The 25000-nt window shown below is 48.9% G+C and overlaps 4 protein-coding genes across 4 annotated transcripts in view; all 4 read left to right on the top strand.

The window, feature by feature from the left end:
* The window catches only part of LOC307082031 (histone-lysine N-methyltransferase, H3 lysine-36 specific-like), a 19506-nt gene extending 8869 nt beyond the window's left edge, over positions 1-10637 (top strand). The window contains 14 exon segments of the mRNA XM_079745441.1: positions 52-267; positions 579-671; positions 819-942; positions 1429-1629; positions 2482-2661; positions 3014-3170; positions 3845-4050; positions 4468-4580; positions 4851-5120; positions 5651-5767; positions 6482-6623; positions 6773-6879; positions 7161-7365; positions 8020-10637. Of these exon segments, the coding sequence (XP_079601567.1) occupies positions 52-267; positions 579-671; positions 819-942; positions 1429-1629; positions 2482-2661; positions 3014-3170; positions 3845-4050; positions 4468-4580; positions 4851-5120; positions 5651-5767; positions 6482-6623; positions 6773-6879; positions 7161-7365; positions 8020-8876 (2988 nt within the window). The 3' untranslated portion in view covers positions 8877-10637.
* A 345-nt stretch (positions 10638-10982) lies between these two features.
* On the top strand, positions 10983-18306 carry slu7 (SLU7 homolog, splicing factor). The gene is made up of 15 exons (XM_079744195.1): positions 10983-11100; positions 11343-11507; positions 11882-12035; positions 12145-12225; positions 12383-12547; positions 13016-13078; positions 13362-13493; positions 13923-14020; positions 14139-14206; positions 14404-14543; positions 15411-15572; positions 15672-15776; positions 16132-16206; positions 16638-16754; positions 17761-18306. The coding sequence occupies exons 2-15, from the start codon at positions 11353-11355 to the stop codon at positions 17944-17946; spliced, it is 1701 nt and encodes a 566-aa protein (XP_079600321.1). The 5' UTR covers positions 10983-11100; positions 11343-11352; the 3' UTR covers positions 17947-18306.
* A 798-nt stretch (positions 18307-19104) lies between these two features.
* c1qtnf2 (C1q and TNF related 2) lies at positions 19105-20665 on the top strand. Its single transcript, XM_079744719.1, has 3 exons — positions 19105-19250; positions 19546-19803; positions 19902-20665. The coding sequence occupies exons 1-3, from the start codon at positions 19223-19225 to the stop codon at positions 20555-20557; spliced, it is 942 nt and encodes a 313-aa protein (XP_079600845.1). The 5' UTR covers positions 19105-19222; the 3' UTR covers positions 20558-20665.
* Positions 20666-22116: 1451 nt separating this feature from the next.
* ccnjl (cyclin J-like) overlaps positions 22117-25000 on the top strand; it is a 17708-nt gene continuing 14824 nt past the window's right edge. Inside the window, exons 1-2 of the mRNA XM_079745190.1 lie at positions 22117-22325; positions 23005-23115. Coding sequence (XP_079601316.1) covers positions 23038-23115 — 78 coding nt within the window. The 5' untranslated portion in view covers positions 22117-22325; positions 23005-23037. The remainder of the gene's footprint in view (positions 22326-23004; positions 23116-25000) is intronic.

Raw genomic sequence — 25000 nt, 5'->3', positions numbered from 1 at the left:
TGTTAAAAGGTCCTCTGTTCTGACCCCTGACGAGCGTGTCTCTCTGTGCAGGACGACCCAATAAAGGAAGACCCGGTCGTCCCGAGCATCGCAAGCCCCTCCAGCACCACCGCCAGCCCCCCAGGACCTGGGGGGCCGCCGGGGGTCTTCCTCCCGGCCGAGCCTTCCCCCCCGACCGGGTCCAGGACGCCCAAGATGGAGGGGGAGGGCTGCGTCTCGGAGGAGGGGCCAACCCTGGCCAATGGGACGCTTGCTACCAAACCCCAGGTCAGCATGCTTTTAAGGCCAAATGATGTCCGTAATGGCCCATTCATCTCTATCGCTCTATCTAGGTCTATCTCTATCGCTCTATTTATATAACTATCTCTTGTTTCTATAAAGCAGCACTCCAAACCAGTTGCTTTGCTCATTTGATGAATTTGTATTTATTCAAATGACTCATCCTTGCTTTGGGTAATATCTTCAATCAGTCAGTCGCTTTGTACAAAAGCGTTGGCTAAATCAACGGTGTGTGATGGTTGAGAGCTTAGTAAACCTCCGAGCACACCTCACCCTCTCCTGCTTCCCGCTCCGTTCAGGGGCTGAGTCCCGGGGTGAACCACAGCTTCCACTCCCACGCCGACGTCAGGGGGAGAGCGGGTACCACCCCTCTGAAGGAGAACGTGTGCCAGGTGAGACCATGGATCCGTCGGCCCGAGAGACTCTGAACGCCCTTCATTCATAAGCACATCGACAAATGACCGCCCTTTCTCTCTCTCTCGTGTGTGTGTGTGTGTGTGTGTGTGTGTGTGTGTGTGTGTGTGTGTGTGTGTGTGTAGATGTGTGAGCGGGCTGGGGATCTGGTCCTGTGTGAAGGCCAGTGCTACGGAGCCTTCCATCCGCAGTGTCTGGGCTTGGCCGTCGCTCCCAAGAGGAAGTTCATGTGTCGTGAATGCAGCTCAGGTGCGTCGACTCCCATTGTTTAAGGGGTTCAGTTCGTCTCCACAAGCAAGTTGATGAACGTATCCGGTTTCACTTTCACGACGGTCTGTGGTCAAAAGACTAACTTCCTTTGTCTTAGGTTTGTTTTATCGTTATTCTTCAGTGCAGGGAGTGCATGTGTAAAAAGCTCTAGGATGAGATTCGCTATATGTTGTGTCCAGCATAGACGCATGAAAGCTAGTACATGCTTGCCCCCTTCCCGCAAAGCTTTGGCAAATAGTCGTAGTTAAACACTCGATCTGTAAGTAGCATTGCAACCATGTCTTCACATCCTGGGAGGAGCAGTGTGTAAGATTACATACCCTATTAAGCAAATATTGGTTTCTATTTTCAACGCCATTTTTCTCTGACATCCAAAGCTCTTATTAACTGACGCAAATTTGTAACCGGATTCGTGAAAAAACAAATCTGTAAGTAAATCCAAGCGTGTTTCTGACTCCCTCTCAGGTGAGCACGCGTGTTACGTGTGCAAGAAGCCGGGCAGCGCCGTGAAGCGCTGCGTGATTCCCATGTGTGGGAAGTTCTACCACACGGACTGCGTCATGGCCTCCTCCACCAGCCAGCCGCAGGGGAAAGGCTTCCGCTGCTCGCTGCACGTCTGCCTGGCCTGCCACATCGCCAACCCGCTGAGCCTCTCCAGCTCCAAAGGTAGGCCGCCGCCGGGCGTCAGGAGAACAACGCAGTCAGAGGAGAGCAGTCAGACGGAAAGTTGTCAGATTAAAACCACTGTAAACCGTCCACCACAAGTATATACATATCTTTATAATAAAGTACGTTTGACTAAAAGTAATTCCAGTGTTTCCGGGATACAATCTATGTTTTCGGTAACCATACAGCGTCAAACATGAAACATACTTATTTGTCGACATAATGACAATTATTATTAAAGCATTGCTTATTTTACTCCTTACGCCTTGTTCACACTACCTCCGTCCATCGACGGGTCTCATTGACTTTGCATGGGGCGCTCCCGAAATGCATTGTGGGTCTGTCCGTTCTGTCGGATCCGTGGCCCGAGTCAAAAAGTTGAGCAATGTTCAACTTTTCTGGCAGCGACGGATCCGTCGGCCAATCAGTCTGCGTTATGCAAATATACGCAAGGACACTGTCCAATGAAATCGCCTTTGTAATATAACCCGGAGAAACACATGGATACGTCAAAAAGCCCCCGTTCGTCGACGGATGCATGTAGTGTGAACAAGGCGTTAATCAACAACATACTGATACCGACAACACATTCAGCTCATTAAAAAATCGTCAAAGCAATATCTTGATTCCAACGGGTGATATTGGTGCTCCTGTTTCCTCCTGGCTGATTGTCTCTCCTCCTGGCTGACAGTCTCTCCTCCTGGCTGACTGTCTCCTCATGGCTGAAGGTCTCTCCTCCTGGCTGACTGTCTCTCCTCCTGGCTGACTGTCTCTCCTCATGGCTGACGGTCTTTCCTCATGGCTAACGGTCTCCCCTCCTGGCTGACTGTCTCTCCCCCTGTGGCTCCGCAGGTCGTCTGGCCCGTTGTGTGCGCTGCCCCGTGGCCTACCACGCCAACGACAACTGCATGCCTGCCGGCAGCCTGGTGCTAGCCAACAACAGCTTCCTCTGTCCCAACCACTTCACGCCACGCAAGGGCTGCAAGAACCACGAGCACATCAACGTCAGCTGGTGCTTCGTCTGCTCTGAAGGTCAGCACTGGGCCGCTGCACAGGAGGGGGGAGGGAAGAGATGTACTCATATCAACTCTTCCACTCAAGAGTGATGAATGTGTGACGTGGAGTAGTGGGGGCAGGGCAATGTAGTTTGTAGTTTAGTGTTGGACGACCCAGTCACAAGGTTCTGGGTTCGAACCTCCGAATAGTCACTACCTGTATCCTGTGCCCTTTAGCTGGATGCACGTCTAACCCCTACCTCATTTATTTATGACGCCTGGCAAAGGTTGAATAAAGAAATCAAAGTCCCTTCCGCTGAAAGCATCTGCTGATGACTCAATAGTAGATGTGTGATTCTCGTTAAACGCTCCACTGGATCTCTCTTCAGGGGGAAGTCTCTTGTGCTGTGAATCCTGTCCAGCTGCATTTCACCAGGAGTGTCTGAACATCGAGATGCCTCAGGGCAGCTGGTTCTGCAACGACTGCAAGGCCGGGAAAAAGCCGCGCATCAAGGACATCCTTTGGGTGAAATGGGCTCGCTACAGGTAAGGCCTCCGTTCATCTCCCTGTATCCGGGTGACCGGAACAGTATGGTCGGCTTATTTTACTCATGTTGAGTGTTGCCACTTAAATCAGAAAAATTGGTCCAGGGCATTAGAGGAATGTCATTTGGATGTTCAGGATATAACTTTGGATCCTGCTTTACTGCTAATTTCCCGGCGAATGTCTTTGATTAATAAAGAACATCTTATCTTAATTGACGTCATAAACGGCGCTAATCCACTCTGTGTGAGCCTGTTGGACTCTGAGGCTGAGCTCAATGTTAACCCCGCCAGTGTGTGTGAGGATGTTAACATCACACATGTTGGTTTGCCCAAGCGTACTTTGTTGGACTTGGATGTGAGGCACCAATAAACGCGTTCAATTCTGATTGTGGCTGGGACTTTGGGCTTCGAAATTTGGCTAAGATTCAAGATTCGAGAATTTATTTGTCACATGCGTAATTTGTGGAACAAAAAGCAGTGAAATGTGGATTGCGACTGCAACTCCCAGCTGTGCAAAGTTTAATAATAATAGAAAAGTAAGAAGATAAAAAAGAGGATTAAATAAAATAAAAAGGGGAAAAACTTCTTCTTAGTCTGCATTAGTTAACATGGTGGACCATTAGACTGTTTCTCGGGGTCTCTGATGGTAGCCCCCCCCCCCGTGCGTTGATCAGGTGGTGGCCTGCCGAGGTCTGCCTGGCCAAAGACGTGCCGGAGAACATCCTGCGGTTGAAGCACGAGGTGGGAGAGTTCCCCGTCCAGTTCTTCGGCTCCAAGGACTTCGTGTGGACCTACCAGGCGAGGGTCTTCCCATACATGGAGGGCGACACGCACAACATCGAGAAGATGGGCAAGGGCGCCGACGCCATCTACAAGAAAGGTACGCAGAGTTGTTTATGGGACGCTCGGGTTGTAAAGGATTATATGACTCGGCAGACGCTCAGGAGGTAGGCTGGTAACCTGAAGGTTGCTGGTTCGATCCTCCTAGCTGAGTGTCGAGGGGTCCTTGAGCGAGGCACCTAACCCTAACTGCTCCCGACGAGCCGGCTGTCGCCTTGCATGGCCGCCGTCAGTGTGTGAATGTGTGCGTGAATGTTTGGCAGTATTGTAATGCGCTTTGAGTGGCTACCGGTCAGAAAAGCAGGTCCACTTATTTATTTTTTGGTCGAACATTAGGAGTGATTTTCTGTGTATAATGTCAGTGTATAAGACTATGTTAGTGTAACTGGCAGTACCTGAGTGGACAGAGCAGCGCGTCTGAAGGGCTTCTCCTGAGCTGTCCCTGTCTCCCCTCCAGCCCTGATGGTGGCTGCGGAGCGCTTCAGAGAGCTGACGGCGGAGAAGGAGATGAGACAGCTGCAGGAGGATCGGAAGAACGACAAGAAGCCCCCGCCCTACAGACACATCAAGGTACTGCGGCCAGAGCCCTCCCTTCGGAAGACCCAGCGATTTGAATCAAGCTGAACCTAATGAAGTTATACAGAAAATCATTGAATGAAAACCACACTAAAATCTCAACCACAAGTATATGCATATGAATATAATCCATAAATATAATAAAATATGTATGCGACTAAAAGTAATTCCAGTGTTTCCAGGATACAATTTAAGTCTACGTTTTTGGTAACTATATATATTTTTTACTATTTTATTATTTTTCCTTTTATTTCTTCTCCCCAGGTGAACCGACCAATCGGCAAGGTGCAGTTCATCACGGCGGACCAATCGGAGATCCCGCGCTGCAACTGCAAGGTGTCGGATGAGAGCCCGTGTGGCGTCGACTCGGAGTGCATCAACCGCATGCTGATGTACGAGTGCCACCCCCAGGTGTGTGTGGCCGGGGAGCGCTGCCAGAACCAGGCCTACACCAAGCGGCAGTACTCCCCTGTGGAGATCTTCAGGACGCTGGCCCGCGGCTGGGGGCTCAGGGCCATCTTCGACATCAAGAAGGTACGAGGGAGTCGCCATGATGCGGATTCACTTTCTTTTGCTTGGAATCGGATGTAAACACCGGCTACAAAGTCCAAGTTCCCGGGGCTGGTAACCTTCTTGGTTGTTTTTTTTATTTCATGAATTGATTCCCCCCCCTCTTTGTCATATGATGGGTGAGTTAAGTTAGGTTAAGTTATCCTTTATTTATCCCTTTTTAGGGGGAAATTCTTCCCTGCTTTTGACCCATCCGGGTAGCCGGTGAACACATACACACACATGGGGTCCACACACATGGGGGCACCCACATGGGGGCACACACAATGGGGCACACACAGACGTCCACACACATGGGGGCACACCGGCACCCCGGAGCAGTGGGCTGCCGCGGCGCAGCGCCCGGGGAGCAGTTGGGGGTTTCAGGTGCCTTGCTTAAGGGCAGCTCATCCGTGGAGGCTGGGGATTCGAGGGACTCAAGGTAGCGGACTGAGATGAACCTTAGCGTAGGACGTCCCTGGCTCTGAGTGTTCTCCCTCCTCCTGTGTCCCCAGGGAGCCTTTGTGAACGAGTACGTCGGGGAGGTGATAGATGAAGAGGAGTGTCGCGCCAGGATCCGGCACGCGCAGGAGAACGACATCTGTAACTTCTACATGCTTACACTGGACAAGGTCAGCTCCTTTTTTATGTTTACATTAATTTTATCAGCAAGAGCTTATTCAGCAGACTAGGCTATATCTGATTCAGTGAATGCATATTTAATTCCGTCTACTGTAGTACTAATTGATTTGTCTACTTTAATTTAAGTTTCAAATCGCCGTGTTTCGTTGTTATTGCAATACGCTCATACCTTTAGGGTATTTCCAGCAGTGGACATTTTCTGGTAATTACATTCACCAGCCAAAATAACTTTAAAACCTTACTGTTATTAAACCATATTGTTAGCATGAGTTCTGATTCCCTTCCTGCCTCTAGCGTGAGTTTGTGTTCCCTGCTGAAACGCTCGGCAATTAAATATGTATTAGTCAGCGTTCCTCATCATTTGCTCATGGCTACGTGCTGGTGGCTCACTAAGACGTTCCTGTTGCAAGCTTGGTATGCATTACAGTTGTTCAATACCATTTTTTTTTTTTTTCATTCCCGATACCGATTACCATTTCTGAACTTTAGTATCGGCCAATAGAGAGTATTAACGCTACAGCATCTAGCATTGTATGTAGTAAATGAGCTGGTCACGTGATGTATCGGATCGGCGCATTGATGCACTGCCGATACCCCATACTGCATTTTGGGCTGTATGGGGGGAATTTCCGATGCTGGTATCGGTATGGGAACAACTCTAGGATGCATTGTGGATCTGAACGCTCTCTCCCAATCCCCCGTAGGACCGGATCATCGACGCGGGGCCCAAGGGGAACCAGGCGCGCTTCATGAACCACTGCTGCCAGCCCAACTGTGAGACGCAGAAGTGGACGGTGAACGGGGACACCCGGGTGGGGCTGTTCGCCATCCAGGACATCCCCAAAGGTCCGTCCCATGTCCTCCTCCTCGTTGTCTTATTTTTTGATGCTGGCAAAGTCGAAATTATGTTTACTGATTGCAATGCACAACGAAAACGATGGTCTGCCAGAAGATGGTGTGGCGCTTATTCACCGTATGAACCGCCCCTGAAACAGGTGTGGAGCTGACCTTCAACTACAACCTGGAGTGTCTGGGCAACGGGAAGACGGTCTGCAAGTGTGGAGCCCCCAACTGCAGCGGGTTCCTGGGGGTCCGGCCCAAGGTACAGGCCTGTTACGTCACCGCAGTTAGTTGGTTCCATCATACATCTTGGTGGACACACCCCCTGGGAAACCCCGATGTTCAAACAGATTGTAATGGCTAGTCACACTCGCACCTGGTGGCATGATATCCCCCCTTTAACGGCAGAAAACGCACTAGTATTGCTCCTCTTCGGACAGCATGAGTCACCCCGTTTTGTACCTTTGGCATGCCTTTGGGGTTTCACAACAAAAAATCCTTCCCCGCCTGATCTCCTAGAACGTTCTATCCCTGTTCCCGCAGAACCAGCCGTCGGCGGAGAAGCTCAAGCTGAGGGAGGGCAAGAAGAAGCTCCCCATGAAGAAGAAGAGCAAGCCGGAGCTGACCAAAGAGAGGGAGGACGAGTGCTTCAGCTGCGGGGACGCGGGCCAGATCGTGTCCTGCAAGAAGCCCGGCTGTCCCAAGGTCTACCACGCAGACTGCCTCAACCTGGCCAAGAGACCGGCAGGCGAGTGACGTGTGGTTATACAGGTCATCCATTTAGACGGTCTCCTTGCCGGCTGTGGCTTCACAACTCCCAACCACCCTAGAATGGGAGGCTGGACGATCTGAAGACATGCCTGTCTAGCCCCTCCGAGCCATGAGTGCATTTTAACCTACGTCGTGTTTTTCATGTCATTCATTTATGGAAAGTAAATCATTTGTAAAAACATGAACTATTTTTGTACTTTTGTCTAAATTGCAAACCTTTACAAATCGGAAAGTGCTTTATTATTGATATACTATAAATTATTATTCTGTGTCATAGAATAAGAAATTCATTGATAACCTGCTGATATCATCGTAATATGATGATGTTTGTCATAAGCGTGCAGCCCTATCATGAATGTGTTCAAGAGCAGTACCCAGGAGGTTGACCTGGCCTCAGTGGGTCGTCTGACCTGTTGGCGTGTTGCGTGAAGCTCTGTCCTGTTTGGCGTGTTGCGTGACCCTCTGTCCTGTTTGGCGTGTTGCGTGACGGTTGTGGTCCTGTTTGGCGTGTTGCGTGACACTTCTGTCCTGTTTGGCGTGTTGCGTGACGCTTCTGTCCTGTTTGGCGTGTTGCATGACGCTTCTGTCCTGTTTGGCGTGTTGCGTGACGCTTCTGTCCTGTGCCCCTTAGGGCGGTGGGAGTGTCCCTGGCACCAGTGCGACGAGTGCGGCAAAGAGGCGGCCTCGTTCTGCGAGATGTGCCCCAGTTCCTACTGCAAGGAGCACCGGGACGGCATGCTGTTCATCTCCAAGCTGGACGGCAAGCTGTCCTGCAGCGAGCACGACCCCTGCGGCCCGGACCCCCTGGAGCCCGGAGAGATCCGCGAGTACACCGCCCCGGTGCCCCCCGCCGCGATGGGCCCGTCTCCCTTCCCTAAAACGGGGGCTCCTCTGGGGCCCGGGTCCGCCGCCAACGCCAACGCCGCCGCCCCACAGCCCACCGCGGGGTCGGTCGCCGGGTTGGCCGCCGCCGCCTCGGCCAAGCCGCTTCCCCCTCCGCGTCTCTACATCAACACCAAGACGGCCACCTCCAGCTTCCTGCCCACCGGCCGCGCCTACGGGTCGGACGGCTCCGAGGGGCCCGTCTCCTCCCCGGAGGGCTCCTCCAAGGGCCCGGGCGAGGTGGAGGACGGGGAGGTGGAGGACGAGGAGGTGGATGACGGGGAGGTGGAGGAGGAGGACGACGAGGACGAGGAAGGGGGCGGTGGTGAGGAGGATGACGACGATGAGGAGGATGACGATGAGGAGGACGAGGAAGATGAGGAGGACGAGGAGGACGATGATGATGATGATGATGCGATGGAGATTGTGGAGGACGAGGAGGACAATAATCCACAGTATGGTGGGAAAGAGGTGGAGGAGGAGGAGGATGAGGATGAAGATGGGGAGGTATGCAACTCATGGGAGGATTATGTGGAGGGCGAGGAAGACGACGGTGAGGTGGAGGGCAGTGATATGGGCGAATGGGGGAGGGTTGAGGATGAGTGACAGTTGCCGAGCCCATCCATCCGTTCATCCGTCCATCCACCCACAGATCTCTTCCTTTGACTGAAGTTGACCAAGCATTCCTAAGAAATGACATCAGCCACGACGCGTAGACATTTTATTTTGGAGGAGGGACAAGGATGGGGGAAGGGACGATGTCTGAGACTTTATCCACTTGGTACTGCAGTTGAATGCAACGCTGCCTTCATGTGGGGGTGCTGTGCAGCCTCCCGGCCCCTGGGGTCGTGGACTAGACTGCGGGAGGTGTACTGGTGCTATAGCCCGAGGAACTCACCCCATCGGCCCGTTTATACTAACTGTTGATATGCTTATTTCTGTCTGGTGCTGTCATGTTGTTTGTTTTTTTTCTCAAAAAGTTGTTTACATTTTTTTGTTGCCTTTTTTTTTATGTTCGGAGTACAAAAAAAATGATGAGAAAACCTCAACTTGTCACTTACTGTCATCACATGGCCATCCTATCCTGTAGTTTTTGACTTGTCTTTTTGAGTACAAGCGTCGTCAGAATCGTGTTTTTCATCGTTCAATGTTAAAACTGAGAGGTTACAACTGCTTGGTTCATACAAGGATGGGCGAGAATAAACCATTGAAATACAAATTTAATGTAAAATGTTGTTTTTCCCAGGAGGAGTCAACAAACCAGTAGGTTTAAAACAGCTCAGGCAGGCCAGTGATTGCTGCAGGACACAGTGCTTAGCGATGACACCATAGCTAACGATGCAGACATTGTCGTGTTGCTATGGGAACGATTTCAGAGGGAATGGTTTTTGAAACGGCAACCTCGATCTCTGTTCAACACTAATTACCGGGCGTTTGGTTCGGAGCGCTGTTGAAATACAATTCTTACAGATTCAGAAATCAGCAGTTCCATCATAAGCAGTCTCTTCATAAGCAGGTGTTGTTTTTTAAATTACCCAAATTTCCCTGGATCAGATTTATCTTACATGGCGGTCAGTTTTTTACATCTACTTTACAGATATCCTTGTACTTAAATTCAACAATTGAAACGATTTGAAATCTGTGATATGGTGCTGAAATCCCTTTGCCACATAATCCAAGAAACAGCAGCCAAATATAGACTGGCCAAAGCAAGCACTGGGCGATGGGATAGCGAGGAGTCGATTATTGTCCATACTTCTGTACAGGCAGCTTCTCCATCAGGTTGTTGACTTGTGTTTTCCAAGATGAGCGTCTTTCAGATATTTTGTTGTGCTTTAAGTTGTTTTTGGTCATGTCTGCTTGGGTTTTTTTCTCAATCCATTTGAGTATAAAGTATTATTTATTTCTGATGGGAAAGTCATGGTTAGTTGACCTTTATCTTTTTTTATGGCTGTGGTGGCCATGTAGATGATAATCTCTGTTTTTCGGTTATCTACTCGGACACAAACTTTTGTCTTCAATTAAAACGGTTTTAGAAAGGTATTAAATATGGTCAAGGGATTTCAAACCAATGTCAAAGCAGTGGAAACGGGATTTGAATGTCTTTGTAAAAAATAATAATGATCAAACCTATAAAGTAATTGAGTGTTGGGTAAAAACAAAAGAATGTACTGCCTTTGCAGGTTTTTGGGGGAAATATTTCAATGAAGCACTTCTAGTTTACACTGCATATTTATCAGTTGGTCACCACACTTAATAGACATGCAGGTAATGTAGGCCTACCATTTTGTTACTGAGTTTTTTACTTCTCAATAGTCTTTTACATTGTCATGTATAATATTTGTAAGCACAATACCAACTGAGTTTCATCCATTGTTGACTCCTTTCCTCATTGGGTAAATCTTGCAGAGAAATGTTTAAATCAAACTGTACTGTGCTCAAGAATAATCTATGTGTTAGTAAAGTTTTACGACAGTAGCATTTTAATCAAATTCTATGGTACCCTTTTCTGGCTTATTTAATTATCCCAATCCAATGAACAATACATAATTCAGATAGCATATACACCATCAATATCAGATCTAGAAGATTAAAATGGCCAACAGCAGTTCCTCCGGCCTGTTCAGCAGTGAGAGTTCAGAGTGTCCAGTAGGGGGCGCCCTCACCACCACGGATTCGCGTTCCCACGAAGAAGTTCTCTGGTGACGAAATACAAAACGTAAAATGGCGACGACTGCTCCGTCTGCGTAATCAAAACATCAGTTAGCATCAGAAAGTAAATAACCCCCTTCAACTACCCAAAACCAGTGTTTTTTGGAATCCCGAAAAGGTAAACTATATTTTTTTATACTGATTGTTCAATCATTAAAAGCGGGTTATCCTAATTGAAGAACATAAAGCCATCAAAGCATGCAAGAAGTCGCCATCGTGTTAGCACCAGTTAGCCTATGAACGTCTTGCACGACTAAAGGTCCAATACACAAAAAAGAATCGTGATACGGTTTGCTTTTATAGGATGATGAAAGGGTATACTGTAACGATAACGACATTCTGTTTTTAAAACCGCTCCAGACCCGCAGTCATGACGGAAGAAGGGCCCTCGCAGGCCGGGCAGGACGCGATGTTGGGGCTGGACGAACCCAAGAAGATGACCCGCGAGGACTGGAGGAAGAAGAAGGAGCTGGAGGAGCAGAGGAAGCTGGGAAACGCCCCGGCCGAGGTGGACGAGGAGGGAAAGTAAGCAGGTCGACGTGGGCGAATAGGGGTCCCAATGCCTTCCATGGTGTGCCCCATTCATGAGAATATAAGTGTGATCTGATTGTATTTAATGGCGATTAACTCACCATTAGATCTATCTATCTATCTATCTATCTATCTATCTATCTATCTATCTATCTATCTATCTATCTACATGGACATGGAGGTAAGGATGGGGGTAACAATGCCTTTCATGGTGTACCCCATTCATAAGAATATAAGTCGGATCTGATTGTATTTAATGGCGATAAACTCACCTTTAGATGAAAATGTATAGGTTGTTTTAGCGGGAGAGGGATATAAGCTTCCCTAGTCGTTACTGTTGTGTTGACCTGACCGGCTCTCCCTTCCAGAGACATCAACCCTCACATCCCCCAGTACATTTCGTCTGTGCCGTGGTACATCGACCCGTCCAAGAGACCAACGCTTAAGCATCAGAGGCCCCAGGAAGAGGAAGAAGATTATGTTTCCTCCATCGGACAGTGGTACAAGCGGGGGGTGGATGAGGTCAGTTGTTGTCATGAGATGGTGGCCAGATCACAATGGAGCAGATATTGTGTATGGAAAGGTCCAGCTTTTTGTAAACTAAAAGCTTCATGTTTAATTCTGTCACCAGAAACCAATTTCCACAAAGTTCCGCAAGGGTTCGTGTGAAAACTGCGGTGCGGTGACACACAAGAAGAAGGACTGCTTGGAGGTAAACAACTGCGTTCTCAACAAAAACAAATGTTTTTTATGATGCTGATCTAGAAACCTGACCTTCTGTCAACACACAGGGGAGCATCGATGTGTTCAAAGTGGCACATTTGTAACAAGAATGAAGGCTTCATTTGTGCTCCATTTTTACCTACCAGCGGCCCAGAAAAGTGGGAGCCAAGTTCACGGGTTCGGGTATAGCTCCGGATGAGCACTCTCAGCTGAACCTGTCCCTGGACTACGATGGGAAGAGGGATCGCTGGAACGGGTACGACCCCGAGGACCACCAGCGCATCGTGGAGGAGTACTCCAAAGTGGACCAGGTGAGCCCCACCTGCAGCCTCAGGCACTATCAAACTGTGTAGACCAGGTGAGCTCCACCTGCAGCCTCAGGCCCCATCACACTGTGTAGACCAGGTGAGCTCCACCTGCAGCCTTAGGCCCCATCACACTGTAGACCAGGTGAGCACCACCTGCAGCCTCAGGCCCCATCACACTTTAGACCAGGTGAGCTCCACCTGCAGCCTCAGGCCCCATCACACTGTAGACCCAATAAGCTCCACCTGCAGCCTCAGGCCCCATCACACTGTAGACCAGATAAGCTCCACCTGCAGCCTCAGGCCCTATCCCCCCGTTCAACCTGTCGAGCACCACACCATCTCCGATGAGGAATCGTCTGCAAGATTAGAAATATTCTGGGAAAATGTAAACAGAAACTTTACTAATGTCCTGATGCGTGCATAGAGCTAAAATTGATAATCTATAATCTTCCTCCTTGATGCTTCTCCCAGGCCAAGAGAACCCTGAAGGCCCAGAAGCTTCAGGATGAGCTGGCTTCAGGAAAACTGGATCAGGTAAGTCTAGACTCAAACCAGCGGTCAACCAAAAACACTGTTGGAAACGTTGTATCAGCATGAAGGGCCTAACCAGTTTAAGCTCCCTTAAGCTAAATTACATTCAGACAAATCTTAGCCTTCATATATAATGTATATGTTTTCAAGCGGAACCTGAGTCAAATAAACCTTGCTTGTCTGACCACTAATCCTTGTAGATGCTTGAGGACCTTTCTTGCTGAGATGTCGTCCTCCAGGTTGAGTGGAGTCAGTCCCTCGTTACATTCTGGTCTCTTCCTCACAGGAGCGGGAACACGACAGCGAGGATGAGGATGAGGACAAATACGCCGATGATATCGACATGCCTGGGCAGAACTTTGACTCCAAGAGACGGATCACCGTGAGGAATCTGCGTATCCGAGAGGACATCGCCAAGGTAAGACTGTATTTCAGTCTCTCCAGTGGGGTTCATCTCTGGTCTCGTCTCTTAAGGGACCTGTGAGAAGGTGAAACCCTACCTTCTCACTGTCTCTCATAACAAATAAACTATTGTTATAATATTATGTTATTGTATTATATATATATAGTATTATATATATATTATATTATTATGATTATTGGAATTGTACTTCCGCCGCAGTAGGGGGCAGTATGGCATTGAATCTCAGGACAGAGGGCACAGGGGTGTAAACAGCAGATTTTTATATGTTTTTGTTTATTTATCTTTGGACTGTTTTGTCCACGTTTTTCGTCGGCCCCTCACAGGGCCTTCACCTAATCCACTCCTCAATCGGTAGCCAATAATATATGGACTTCCCTTACAGGTGTCAGTGATGTAAATTGTGCTCTATTGAATTCTTTCTAGTACTTGAGGAATCTGGATCCCAACTCGGCCTACTACGACCCCAAGACTCGAGCTATGAGGGAGAATCCGTACTACAACACCGGCATGAACCCAGACGAGTGAGTCACCGACTGCCTGACTGACTGACTGACTGACTGTCCATCAGGTCTCTTCTGCTCTGTGTGGTATTGTCTGTCGACCGTATCTCCAATGCTTTCCTCTTTTGATTTCCCGCAGAGTGGGATTCGCCGGAGACAACTTTGTGCGCTACTCAGGGGACACCATAACCATGGCCCAGACTCAGTGTAAGTTACCAAACACTTAAGTCTCTAACCAGTAGTAACTAGTTAATCGTAGCTCTGCAGTGTGTGCGTGGTATCCCTGGCTAACGGCGTGGCTGTGCGCTGTGTTCCAGTGGTTCAACAGAGCACTAGTTAACCGTAGCCCTGCAGTGTGTGCGTGGTATCCCTGGCTAACGGCGTGGCCGTGCGCTGTGTTCCAGTGTTCGCCTGGGAGGCCTATGAGAAGGGGTCGGAGGTGCACCTGCAGGCAGACCCCACCAAACTGGAGCTGCTGCACCAGTCCTTCAAAGTCAAGAAGGAGGACTTCAAGGAGAAGCAGAAGGACACCATCCTGGAGCGGGTGGGACACCTTCTCCTTCTCCTCTTCGTTGACTCTTTGACGACTCGCCTTATTCTAACACCCGCAGCTTCATGGCTTTTAAGCTGTCAGCTTAAAGAGGCAATATGCAAGATTCGGGATATCAAGCTAGCTCCAGCCCCCATTAAAGGTTGTATCAGTGTTTTTAGGCCGAAACATAACGGATCACATTCATTTTTCCTCACGATCCGCTAGCTGCCCGCCCCATAAGCAGGTCCCATCTCTGTAGGCAGCCTATGCCCCGAGATCGTACACAAAAACAAATGGTAATACCAATCACAAACCAAAATAAATAGTATTCCAACCAATCACAAGCAAGGGGTTGGTGTTGTGGGGTTTTGCGCTGCAATATGCAAGATTCACGATTTCACGCTAGCTCCAGCGCACATTAAGAACTATTTGTTTATCTGACCACCGCCCAACTTAAAAACATATTCTTACATGAGATTTCTCTACACGGCTGCAGAGTTACCGCAATCAAGCCCCAAAGCCTTAAAGTTAGCCCCATAATTCTAGCCATGTCTACATGAAAGAATGGGTTCTGGAGCACACAACAAGTAGTACTCATTGTAAATATCAACTACATATTCATTAAAGGCCATTATTCACATTTTGTGATACTGCGCTTTGGTGAAATATTTTTTTTGTAAAATTAACCTTTACTTATTTTTGCTATGTGATTCATGAACTCCAGCCTGCAATCTCCCATTATCAACGATATAGAGATAGCGCAATTCACCCCAAACGCCTCAAAGTTAGCCCCATAATGCTAGCCCCGTCTACTTGACCAGGACGTGTTCTGGAGCACAAACGAGTTTTCACTTGCTCACCTGGGCGTGTGTGTGACAGTACGGCGGAGAGGAGCACCTGGACGCCCCCCCCCGGGAGCTGCTGCTGGCCCAGACCGAGGACTACGTGGAGTACTCCCGCCACGGCGCCGTCATCAAGGGCCTGGACAAGGCCATCGCCCGCTCCAAATACGAGGAGGACGTGACCATCAACAACCACACCGTAAGCACCGCGCCACAGACCCGACGGCAGGGAACGCACCGCAACGCCGCTTCTGGACATGTTCTGATCTGCTTTTAATGAACGGTTCCTCTGCCTCAGTTTATCTGGGGGTCCTACTGGAGGGACGGCTACTGGGGGTACAAATGCTGCCACTCCATGGTCAAGCAGAGTTACTGCACGGGGGCTGCGGGGATCCACACAGCCGTAAGTGGATTCACTCTTTTGCTGTCTGGTTCATGTATGTATATATATATCACCGTTAGAACCAATGAGGGACTAGTTTATTGATAATAATTGAGTACAAAACAAATGATGATTTATAACAACTTTTCTGTGCTTCCGGCTAATTAATTACTACTTCACTGTTCCTAATGTATGTCATTTAGTTTGGAGTCAGATACTGTCAGAAGCAGCACAGTTTTTTGACATTGGACATTGTCACAAATACTACAAGTACTGTTTAAGACCTGCACCAGCCAGCGGCCCAGGGTGAAAGGGGTGCCACTCCTACCTTCGGCGGCGTTATCAATGGTGTAACCGTGTGTCTCGTCCGCTGCAGAGCACCTCGGCCTGCGTTCCGTTTGACGAAGGTCTACCGGAGGACGAAGAGGAGGAGCCCAAGACACTGCTGGAGGTAAGGGCCCTGAGAGCGGAGCTCCTCCAGTCACCTCCCCGGGGCTTCACACGGCCCCCAAGCCCCCCATCGGAACCGTGTTTATTCTCCAGCCCGATAGGACGCCCGCTTTACTTCACATGAGTATCAGTCAGACCGCAGCGCTCATTGATAAGAAAATAATATCAGCTGATGTATCGATAATCTTTTACTTCCTAATATCGGTCTCCAGTATCAGTCTGGCTCTAGTTTGTTGCTGTCTTTATGCTATCTATCGTTGAACCGATGGCTTTATAGCTGCTAGTCAGGGCGCTGTCCATTTACCAATTTATCGGAGACATAACTTTGTACTTTTGGAACTTGTAATTAAAAAGCTTTCCGTTGGAAAACGTGAAGCAATATCATTCTCCCAAGGACGACCTGTTTCAAGCCAAAGTGACTTCTTCTCGCAGATGCACCAGGAGAAGATGAAGGAGAAGAAGAAGAAAAAGAAGAACAAGAAAAACAAGAAGCACGGCTCTGACAGCGAATCAGACAACGAGGCCAAGAAGAAAGAGAAGCTGATTAAGGTAGTGTGTGTGTGTGTGTGTGTGGATGGTGTGTGTGTGTGTGGGTGGTGTGGTGGGTGGATGGTGTGGATGATGTGGTGGGTGTGTGTGTGTGTGTGTGGATGATGTGGTGGGTGTGTGTGTGGATGATGTGGTGGGTGTGTGTGTGGATGGTGTGGTGTGTGTGTGTGTGTGGATGATGTGGTGGGTGTGTGTGTGGATGGTGTGGTGTGTGTGTGTGTGTGGATGGTGTGGTGTGTGTGTGTGTGTGGATGATGTGGTGGGGGTGTGTGGATGATGTGGTGTGTGTGTGTGGATGATGTGGTGTGTGTGTGTGTGTGGATGATGTGGTGGGTGTGTGGTTGTGTGTGGTTGTGGGCGCGCAGTGCTGTGTGTGTCAGGGTTGCATGATTATGACAAATATTATAATTGCGATTATTTTGCCTGATATTTCTATTAATCATTTTGATAATACATATCAATTTGATTAAGTCTTTGGCACCAACTGTATATATAAAAAAACTGATGATATAGCAATATAAGTTTGCAATTCGGTTTCAACAGGCTTACAAATCTGATTTATTCATGTTTTCATCATTTATCTTTTAAATGATTGGCCATAACCCTAACCAAATAAATAAATTAACGTGTGCATGGAAGAAGAAGATGATGAGGATGATGATCACCTATCTGAGTGCGTCAACCACTTGTCTCCTTGGCACTGCCCCTCTCCTGACCTCCTCCTTGTCTCCTAGGCCCTCGCCCTGTCCCCTCTCCTGACCGCCTCCTTGTCTCCTAGGCCCTCGCCCTGTCCCCTCTCCTGACCTCCTCCCTGTCTCCTAGGCCCTCGCCCTGTCTCCTCTCCTGACCTGCTCTTTGTCTCCTAGGCCCTCGCCCTGTCCCCTCTCCTGACCTCCTCCTTGTCTCCTAGGCCCTCGCGCTGTCCCCTCTCCTGACCTCCTCCCTGTCTCCTAGGCCCTCGCCCTGTCCCCTCTCCTAACCTGCTCCCTGTCTCCTTGTCTCCTAGGCCCTGGATGCAGAGTGCCAGCGGCTGAAGCGCGTGGATGAGATCATGCTGCTGGACGAGAGGAAGCGGCCGTACAGCAGCCTGCACGAGGTCAAGGAGCCCACGGAGGAGGAGATGGAGGCATTCCGCATGAAGCGGGGCCGCCAGGACGACCCCATGTTCGCCTTCCTGCACCCCCCCTCCTGAGCCTCCTCTGCAGGGCCTCAGGGTACCGGCCCCCCCCCGGGGAAAAGGTCCCCCGTTCTGTAGTGTCGGCCGGTGGGGCAGCCCCCGCTCAGCGCCCGCCTAACTCACATGACCCACGGCAAACCCAAACCACACAGTCTAGAGACCTTTTTAAAATGTTTGTTTATGCTGTTATGGCCGAATGATGATGGTCGTTGTTGTTGGGCTTTCTTTTGTTTAGGAGTCATCATTCCATGGTAAATGTGGAATTTCCATTCGTGCGCTTTGTAAATATCAACTACATATTCATTAAAGGCCATAATTCAAATTTTGTGATACTGAAATAAATTTGTTTGTAAAATTAACCTTTTACTCATTTGTGTTTTCGAATCAATGGCCAGCTGTATGGAGCATCTCTAAAACGTATGCAATTTTTGAAAAGGGGTATTATATAAGAATAGCGACACTGCGTGGGCAAGTGATTCATGAACTCCGCACTGCTATAGGTCATCTCCCATCAAATCTAATCCAGGAAGTTTGAGGTAATTAGAAACAGACTCCACCAATGTCTGTTTTGAAGGATTTGACTGTAGGGTCATTTTTACCATTCGCTCAGATTTAACGTATTGATCATCTTTTCTTTTATACCTTCAGAGCAGACCAAAGCACCAGAAGTAAAAGCAATACTTCCAACCTTAAATGGATGTGGAGTAAAGTGGATACCAAAGCTCGTGGTACATTCCATTCTGTATGTCATATGCCCATTGTTTCTTCCATCTACAACATATTTAAAAAAAAACGCTCAGTATATCGGCAGTCCATGCTTTAATGCAAGGACTTAACACATGCATTATGTTCCCCTTATACTGTTGTTTCCCCCTTCTGCTGCCTGCTACAGCACATACACATCTGTTAATAGTCATAGAACAAAGCAGTTTCACCCCATCAAAATTAATAGTGTCTCGCCATCTTGTGACTCACTTCGAGATTAATCTAACCTCTGATATGGATTATGATGACTAATACTTGCTTAAACAATGACGCAGTTTAGGGCTTTGTTACACCGATAGCTATCAAAGTGGGGCACTTTGATAGCTATCGGAAGAAACACATGACATCACTGTCAAAGTATTTTACTGGCAGTGTTCTCTGTTTTCAGCAGGGCGGAAGTTAGGGTTTTCATGATTCACTGTTGGTGAGTCTTTGTTATGCTCTACCTCACCAGCGTTATCTATCCCCAATACTGGAAAATATCATGTCCGAAACTTGGCAGAGAACTACAGAGTAGCGTTGCAGAATGTCCACCGCCTACAGTTCTCCGACTGGTGAGTTGATATGCATCACAGCCTCTATGTTCTTGTACGTCTGCTACGCCCTCAACCCGTTCTTGCACTGCTTAGATTGTTATGCAGCATCAGGGGATTGCATGGAATGAATCATAACATTTTCTGTAAATACACTGCATACAAGCCTTTGCTTTGCTCGGGGGTTGCAAGTCGTCCCACTTTTGTAACATACGCTTTATGCACATAATTGGTCATACATATTGACCCAACTTTAACACCGGCCAGCCATAGTCCACCCTCAAAGATGTCAATGCCCGTGCTCTACCTTCCTCAGGGAGAGTTACGCTCCAGACATGCATGCTGCTGTGTTTGGTGTCCGTGACATCCTGCCAGCCACCGTCTTACACGCACAGGAGGGGACGGAACCTCACCATTCATTCCTCCCAGCTGGTGTGCAGTCTTCCGGGCCCTCAGGGGCCTGCAGGGCAACCCGGAGCCTCTGGATCTCCAGGGGCGATGGGCGCACAAGGGCCCCCAGGGAGAGATGGCCTGGATGGGAAGGATGGAGAGAAGGGAGACAGGGGAGACGCAGGTGAGGCGTCCATCCATCTCACAGTCTTAACGTGTTGTGTTTACTGCAGCGATGTGCATGAATCCGTCAGGTACCATAACGCCGATCGCTCTCCTCAGCTGAGCCCGGGAGGCCAGGGAATCCCGGGAAGCCGGGGCCGAAGGGCAAGGCGGGAGTGATCGGCAAGGCCGGGCCCCGGGGGTTCAATGGTCTGCGGGGCACCCCCGGGGTGACAGGCAAGCCCGGGAGGAAGGGCCCGCCGGGCGACCCGGGCGAGGACGGGGCCCCCGGCGGCTGCAGCTGCGGGGACAGCAGGGCGCGCTCTGCCTTCTCCGTGGCGATGACCAAGAGCTACCCCCAGGAGCGGCTGCCGATCCGCTTCGGCCGCATCCTGCTCAACGAGGGCAACCACTACAACGCCACCAGCGGGAAGTTCGTCTGCGCCTTCCCCGGGGTGTACTACTTCACCTATGACATCACCCTGGCCAACAGGCACCTGGCCATCGGATTGGTCCACAACGGGAACTACAAGATCAAGACGTTCGACGCCAACACGGGGAACAACGACGTGGCGTCGGGCTCCACCGTGCTGCAGCTGCGGCGCGGAGACCAGGTGTGGCTGCAGATCTTCTACTCCGGGCAGAACGGCCTGTTCTTCGACCCGTACTGGACGGACAGCACCTTCACCGGCTTCCTCATCTATGCCGATCGGGACTTTCTAAAAGAGGACGATCAGAAAGCAACTTCTACCGATTCTAATGCTGATTTGAATTAGGCTTATTTGTTGTGTTTTTCTATTGCTTCACAGTATTTACGTGGTTGATTTCCATAGGTTGACCACATTGTTATATTCAAAATGTTTGGGTGTAGGTGTGTTATAGAGTTGGATGTCTCGAGACCGGTCTTGGTCTCGAGACCACTTTTACGTGGTCTCGAGACCGGTCTTGGTCTCGAGACCACTTTTACGTGGTCTCGGTCTTGTCACAGTCTCGACCGTCTTTGGTCTTGGTCTTGTCTTGGTCTCGGATCCCTCGGTCTTGTCTTGGTCTCATTGTCTTGGTCTTGCGGTCTCAGGTCGACATAGTGGTCGGGAGATTTGCAACAAATAATGTCCATGATACAAAACACAATATTCGATAATGCAACATTAAATTATTTCGCCTTTCACGCCCTTCAAATGCAACCTTTCAAATGCAACCAATCAATGACATACATGTATTTTTGTTGTGATTAAGAAACTGGCGCTCATCCAATCAAAAGACGCAAGTGTAGCCAGCGCGAAACGTTAGGTTTACGTCGTAGCTGTCAGTCTCAGTCAGACCTACAGTAGTAATAATATTGTCAGCGAATTCTGCCATCATTAAATTTGCATTCACCGAACACAAAGAAATGTGCAGTCCAGGGGCAACAAAGAAGCATTCTGCAAAATGCAAGTATTGCAAAGTTTCTCTAACCGAAACAGCCGGGACGATCAACGTTCACCAGACACCTGGAGCGGAGACACCCGGAGAGGTAAGCTAGCGGTATAAATTATTTAGGGGACGTATATTTTTTTGCAAGCTTCAGTTCTTTGCAGACTTACTGAAACATTTTTGGCTAAGAGTGTAACTACATGCTAAGTACAGGTTGTTGGTTTTTTTGGTCTCGGTCTTGGTCTCGTCTCGGTCTCGTCTCGACTTTGTCTTGGTCTTGACTCAGTCTGTCTTGGCCTTGGTCTCGGTCTTGGTCTCGGTCTTGATACCCTCTGGTCTTGGTAGTGTCTTGGTCTTGGTTTAGGCGGTCTTGACTACAAGTCTAGTGTGTTACCATAACTGCATAAACTGAAACACATGGGACGATGTCAAATAGAACCGGACACCAGATGGCGCTCTGCTCTTGGGACCTGGAGGGAACGGAGAAACGTACTAATTAAAACTAAAAACGATTAAAATCCAAAAGGGATAGACATACAGACAGACAGCGTATCATAAAGACGGACGGACAGACAAATCAAAAAGACAGATGAATAGATAACATTTCCTAATTGAATAAAATATAATTGAATAAAACAAGATTAGCCTATTCAGAACTTTCTACTCTTAAAAGTCCCATAAACTAGCATGTCTATTAAAAATAAATTATATTTACTTTTGGACATGGTGGTCTTTCCCGCAGACGTCGTAACCGGACTCTCCAGTATCTTTCCCCAATGATTGCAGTCCGGATACCGTAGTCCTGTGTTGGACTACAACTCCCATGACCGCCGCTCTTCTCCACGTCGAGCGCACGAGCCTCCCTCGCGGCAGCAGCTGGCGGTACTTTGTTAGCGCGGCGCCGAGGCGGCGGACGGGAAGATCGCTGGGAAAAGTGTCAACACTTTAGGAAAACACCGGAGCAAAGCGCCCGTTAGTCGGTACGGTGGTGGCGTTGTTCTGACCGCCTGACGGAGGATTCGACCCACGTTTTAACCGACCTTCGGGGGAGATTACCAAGTTCCCCGGAGAGGAATCCCCCGTCCGGGATGCGGGACTGAGACAAAGGGTCTGGGGCTTCCCGTCGGGCTGGTGAGTGGCACGCCGCGATGGCGACTAAAAGTTTACCAGGATGATTGTTGATGGGAGAAAACCAGTGTGGATTAACCTAGTACGATGAGCTGTTTTCTGCTGTCTTTCACCCCCGGGGAGCTTATTATGAGCAGTGTTTTTACCAGTATGGCAAGTTGTGTGGCATGGCTTCTTATCGCGTCGTAGAGGTCGAGTGGATGAGACGCGTGTGGTAAATATAGTATAGTGGGTTCTTTACCAGTAGAACGTGGACCAGTATAGAAGGTGTACTGGTCCTTCACGCTGGCCACCCAGGGACACGACATCAGCGGGCTGCTGAGGTCCTCCCTGCCTGTGGAAGTGGTCAGAGGAGGGGTATGGAAATGTAAACTTTCTGATCAGATGCTAAGAATCCTTAGACTTCTAAATGATTTGTGGTGAAATCATCTGCTTCTACATTAATAAAAACAACAACATCAACATGCACTTATGTTGTATCCTCTACTTGGATAAAATGCATCTTGCATTGGAGTGTCGCTCAACTCTTGACAACAATGTGTGTTTTTCCATCATGGCAATCCATTGGTATGGGCACGTTTTGGGTTGTTCTTAAACCACCTTCCCACTGGGATTGTAGCCTATTGTATGGGTGGACGGTCAGCTGCTGGGGTATTTAAACACATGTACCGTTGTATTTCAGCAGGAATAACTTCATCCTTTGGGCTTTCTCTGGATGGGAGAGATGGAAAGGGAGTTGCAATGGTGGAAGGGACAGCTCGCAGCCGATATCCATCAGTCCCTCCGCATCAAGGTGAGTCTTAACGCTCTCAGTCCAAACTGTTTTCTAACAGAAATGCTATGAACGGCCCAGCCTGTGTTTGTTTATGTGATGTCATGATAAGAAACCGTTTTGTTCGAAGTGTAAACAAGCCCCTTGTGTAGGGTTACATGAGAACTCGGAAATGTAATACATCACACATGAAATGGTGAATTATTGTGCTTCAAAGGGAAGCAACTGCAATTATTACCAAAACACACTCACATCAACACACCAACCCTACTGTTTTAAGCTACCATAGGTTCACAACAGCTTTTACATATGATTCAGCCTTTTAAATGATTTCGGTGCTTTCTGCACATACCAACCCTTTTCCATTCAATTGCAAACTGCTTGGTACATTTATTTAACGGCTACAGCATAAAGCTTTTGGGGCATAATTCTCTCCACATCATCCAAGACCCATTAATATAATCTAACCACTGGTATATTCTTGAAGGGCCACTTGTGTTTCTGCACACTGGTTCAGGTTGGGTTGATAGACATCATGCCCAGGCGAACGGTGTCTGACCCAGTGAGCGTGTGTACTTTACCTTTACAGGCCGTACGTAATGCAGTCCCTTTTGTGTGCAGAGCCCTATACCCTCAGATGCTAATTATGACAAGGTGCCGCTGAAGCACACTTACCACCAGGTTACACGACGGGATAATAAACATAGCGGGCTGTTGGAAAAGGGCAACGCCGCCGTCAGATCTTCACACGATGTTCAACATCTCTGTGTGGTGCCTTCTCCACCGCCACCCACACGCCATCCCGCCTTACTGACGCTGGCTGCCGTGGCGATGAAGCCCTGATGGGGAGATAGGAGCGGCGTGCGGCATGTGGCAAATTATCAGACATGCAAATCAGGCCGCAGAGGCAGCTGTGGAATTCTTAATTACAGCGGCGCATCTCCACAAAGGCACCTCGCTCCCCCCCCCAGGCCCTCCTTTTACCCCCAGACAGATGGGGGTGATGGGTCTCTGGGGTGGAGGGTGGGGAGAGCACTGCGGGGGCCTAGCAGGAAGGGTTAGTTTTTTGGTGGGTCGGGGAGGGGGGGCGGGGGATGTTTATCTGGATTCCATTGAAGTGCCGGTCTGACGATCACAATGGTCTCAGAGCGATCGCTTTACCCTCCCGTTTGAAAGTGCTCGTCGACAGAACATTTTCTCAGTGTGTAGCGAGTTAATGGTATACTATTGATGAATCAGCCGATGTTAGATTCTATGTATAGCGCGAGATTAATCACATGCTACAATTAGTGTGATTACAAGGTTCCCAAATTGCAGATGATTGTATTTGATATGATAGATGTGACGGCTGCTTGGTTTGTTAAGTGTTATGACTTAATCATGAATTCAAGTGAATTGTAATGACCCAACCTGCTAGGTTCATTTGAATATGCAGTATTTGTTAGCTTGGTTATCACTCGTTGGTCCAACGGTGGAGATTAACATGAACAAACAATCATTTGTTTACATAACCAACCCGTCTAAGAGCAGGGGCGTTCCTGAAGCACGGTCTATCAATCGTGCTGATATTCGGGGGGGGGGGGGGGGATCACCTTGTATGTTGACCCCTGAATGGTTATCCGAAAGAGATCAGCGATCCCCAATCTGTTTGATCAGCGATCCCCAATCTGTTTTCAAAGCCAATGTCCCACGGCCCTGGATAGAGTCCAGAAAATATAACATGATTTAATAAACATGTTTGTTTGTGGATCATAAGCTGGTTACTACTTGGGTCTTTGTAAAATTCCAAACACGCGGGTCAGTTTTGTTGCTTTTCACCCACCAGCCAGAGAGTGCTGTGATTGTGACCCCCTCCTCCTTGGTTCCCAGCTAAACGGGGGTTGATTTAATGGCCATGCCCGCCGGT

Source organism: Pollachius pollachius (assembly GCF_949987615.1).
Source record: "Pollachius pollachius genome assembly, chromosome: 10".
NCBI classification, from domain to species: domain Eukaryota; kingdom Metazoa; phylum Chordata; class Actinopteri; order Gadiformes; family Gadidae; genus Pollachius; species Pollachius pollachius.
The sequence above is the reverse complement of the archived record's forward strand: the minus strand, read 5'-3'. Positions and strand labels throughout refer to the sequence as shown.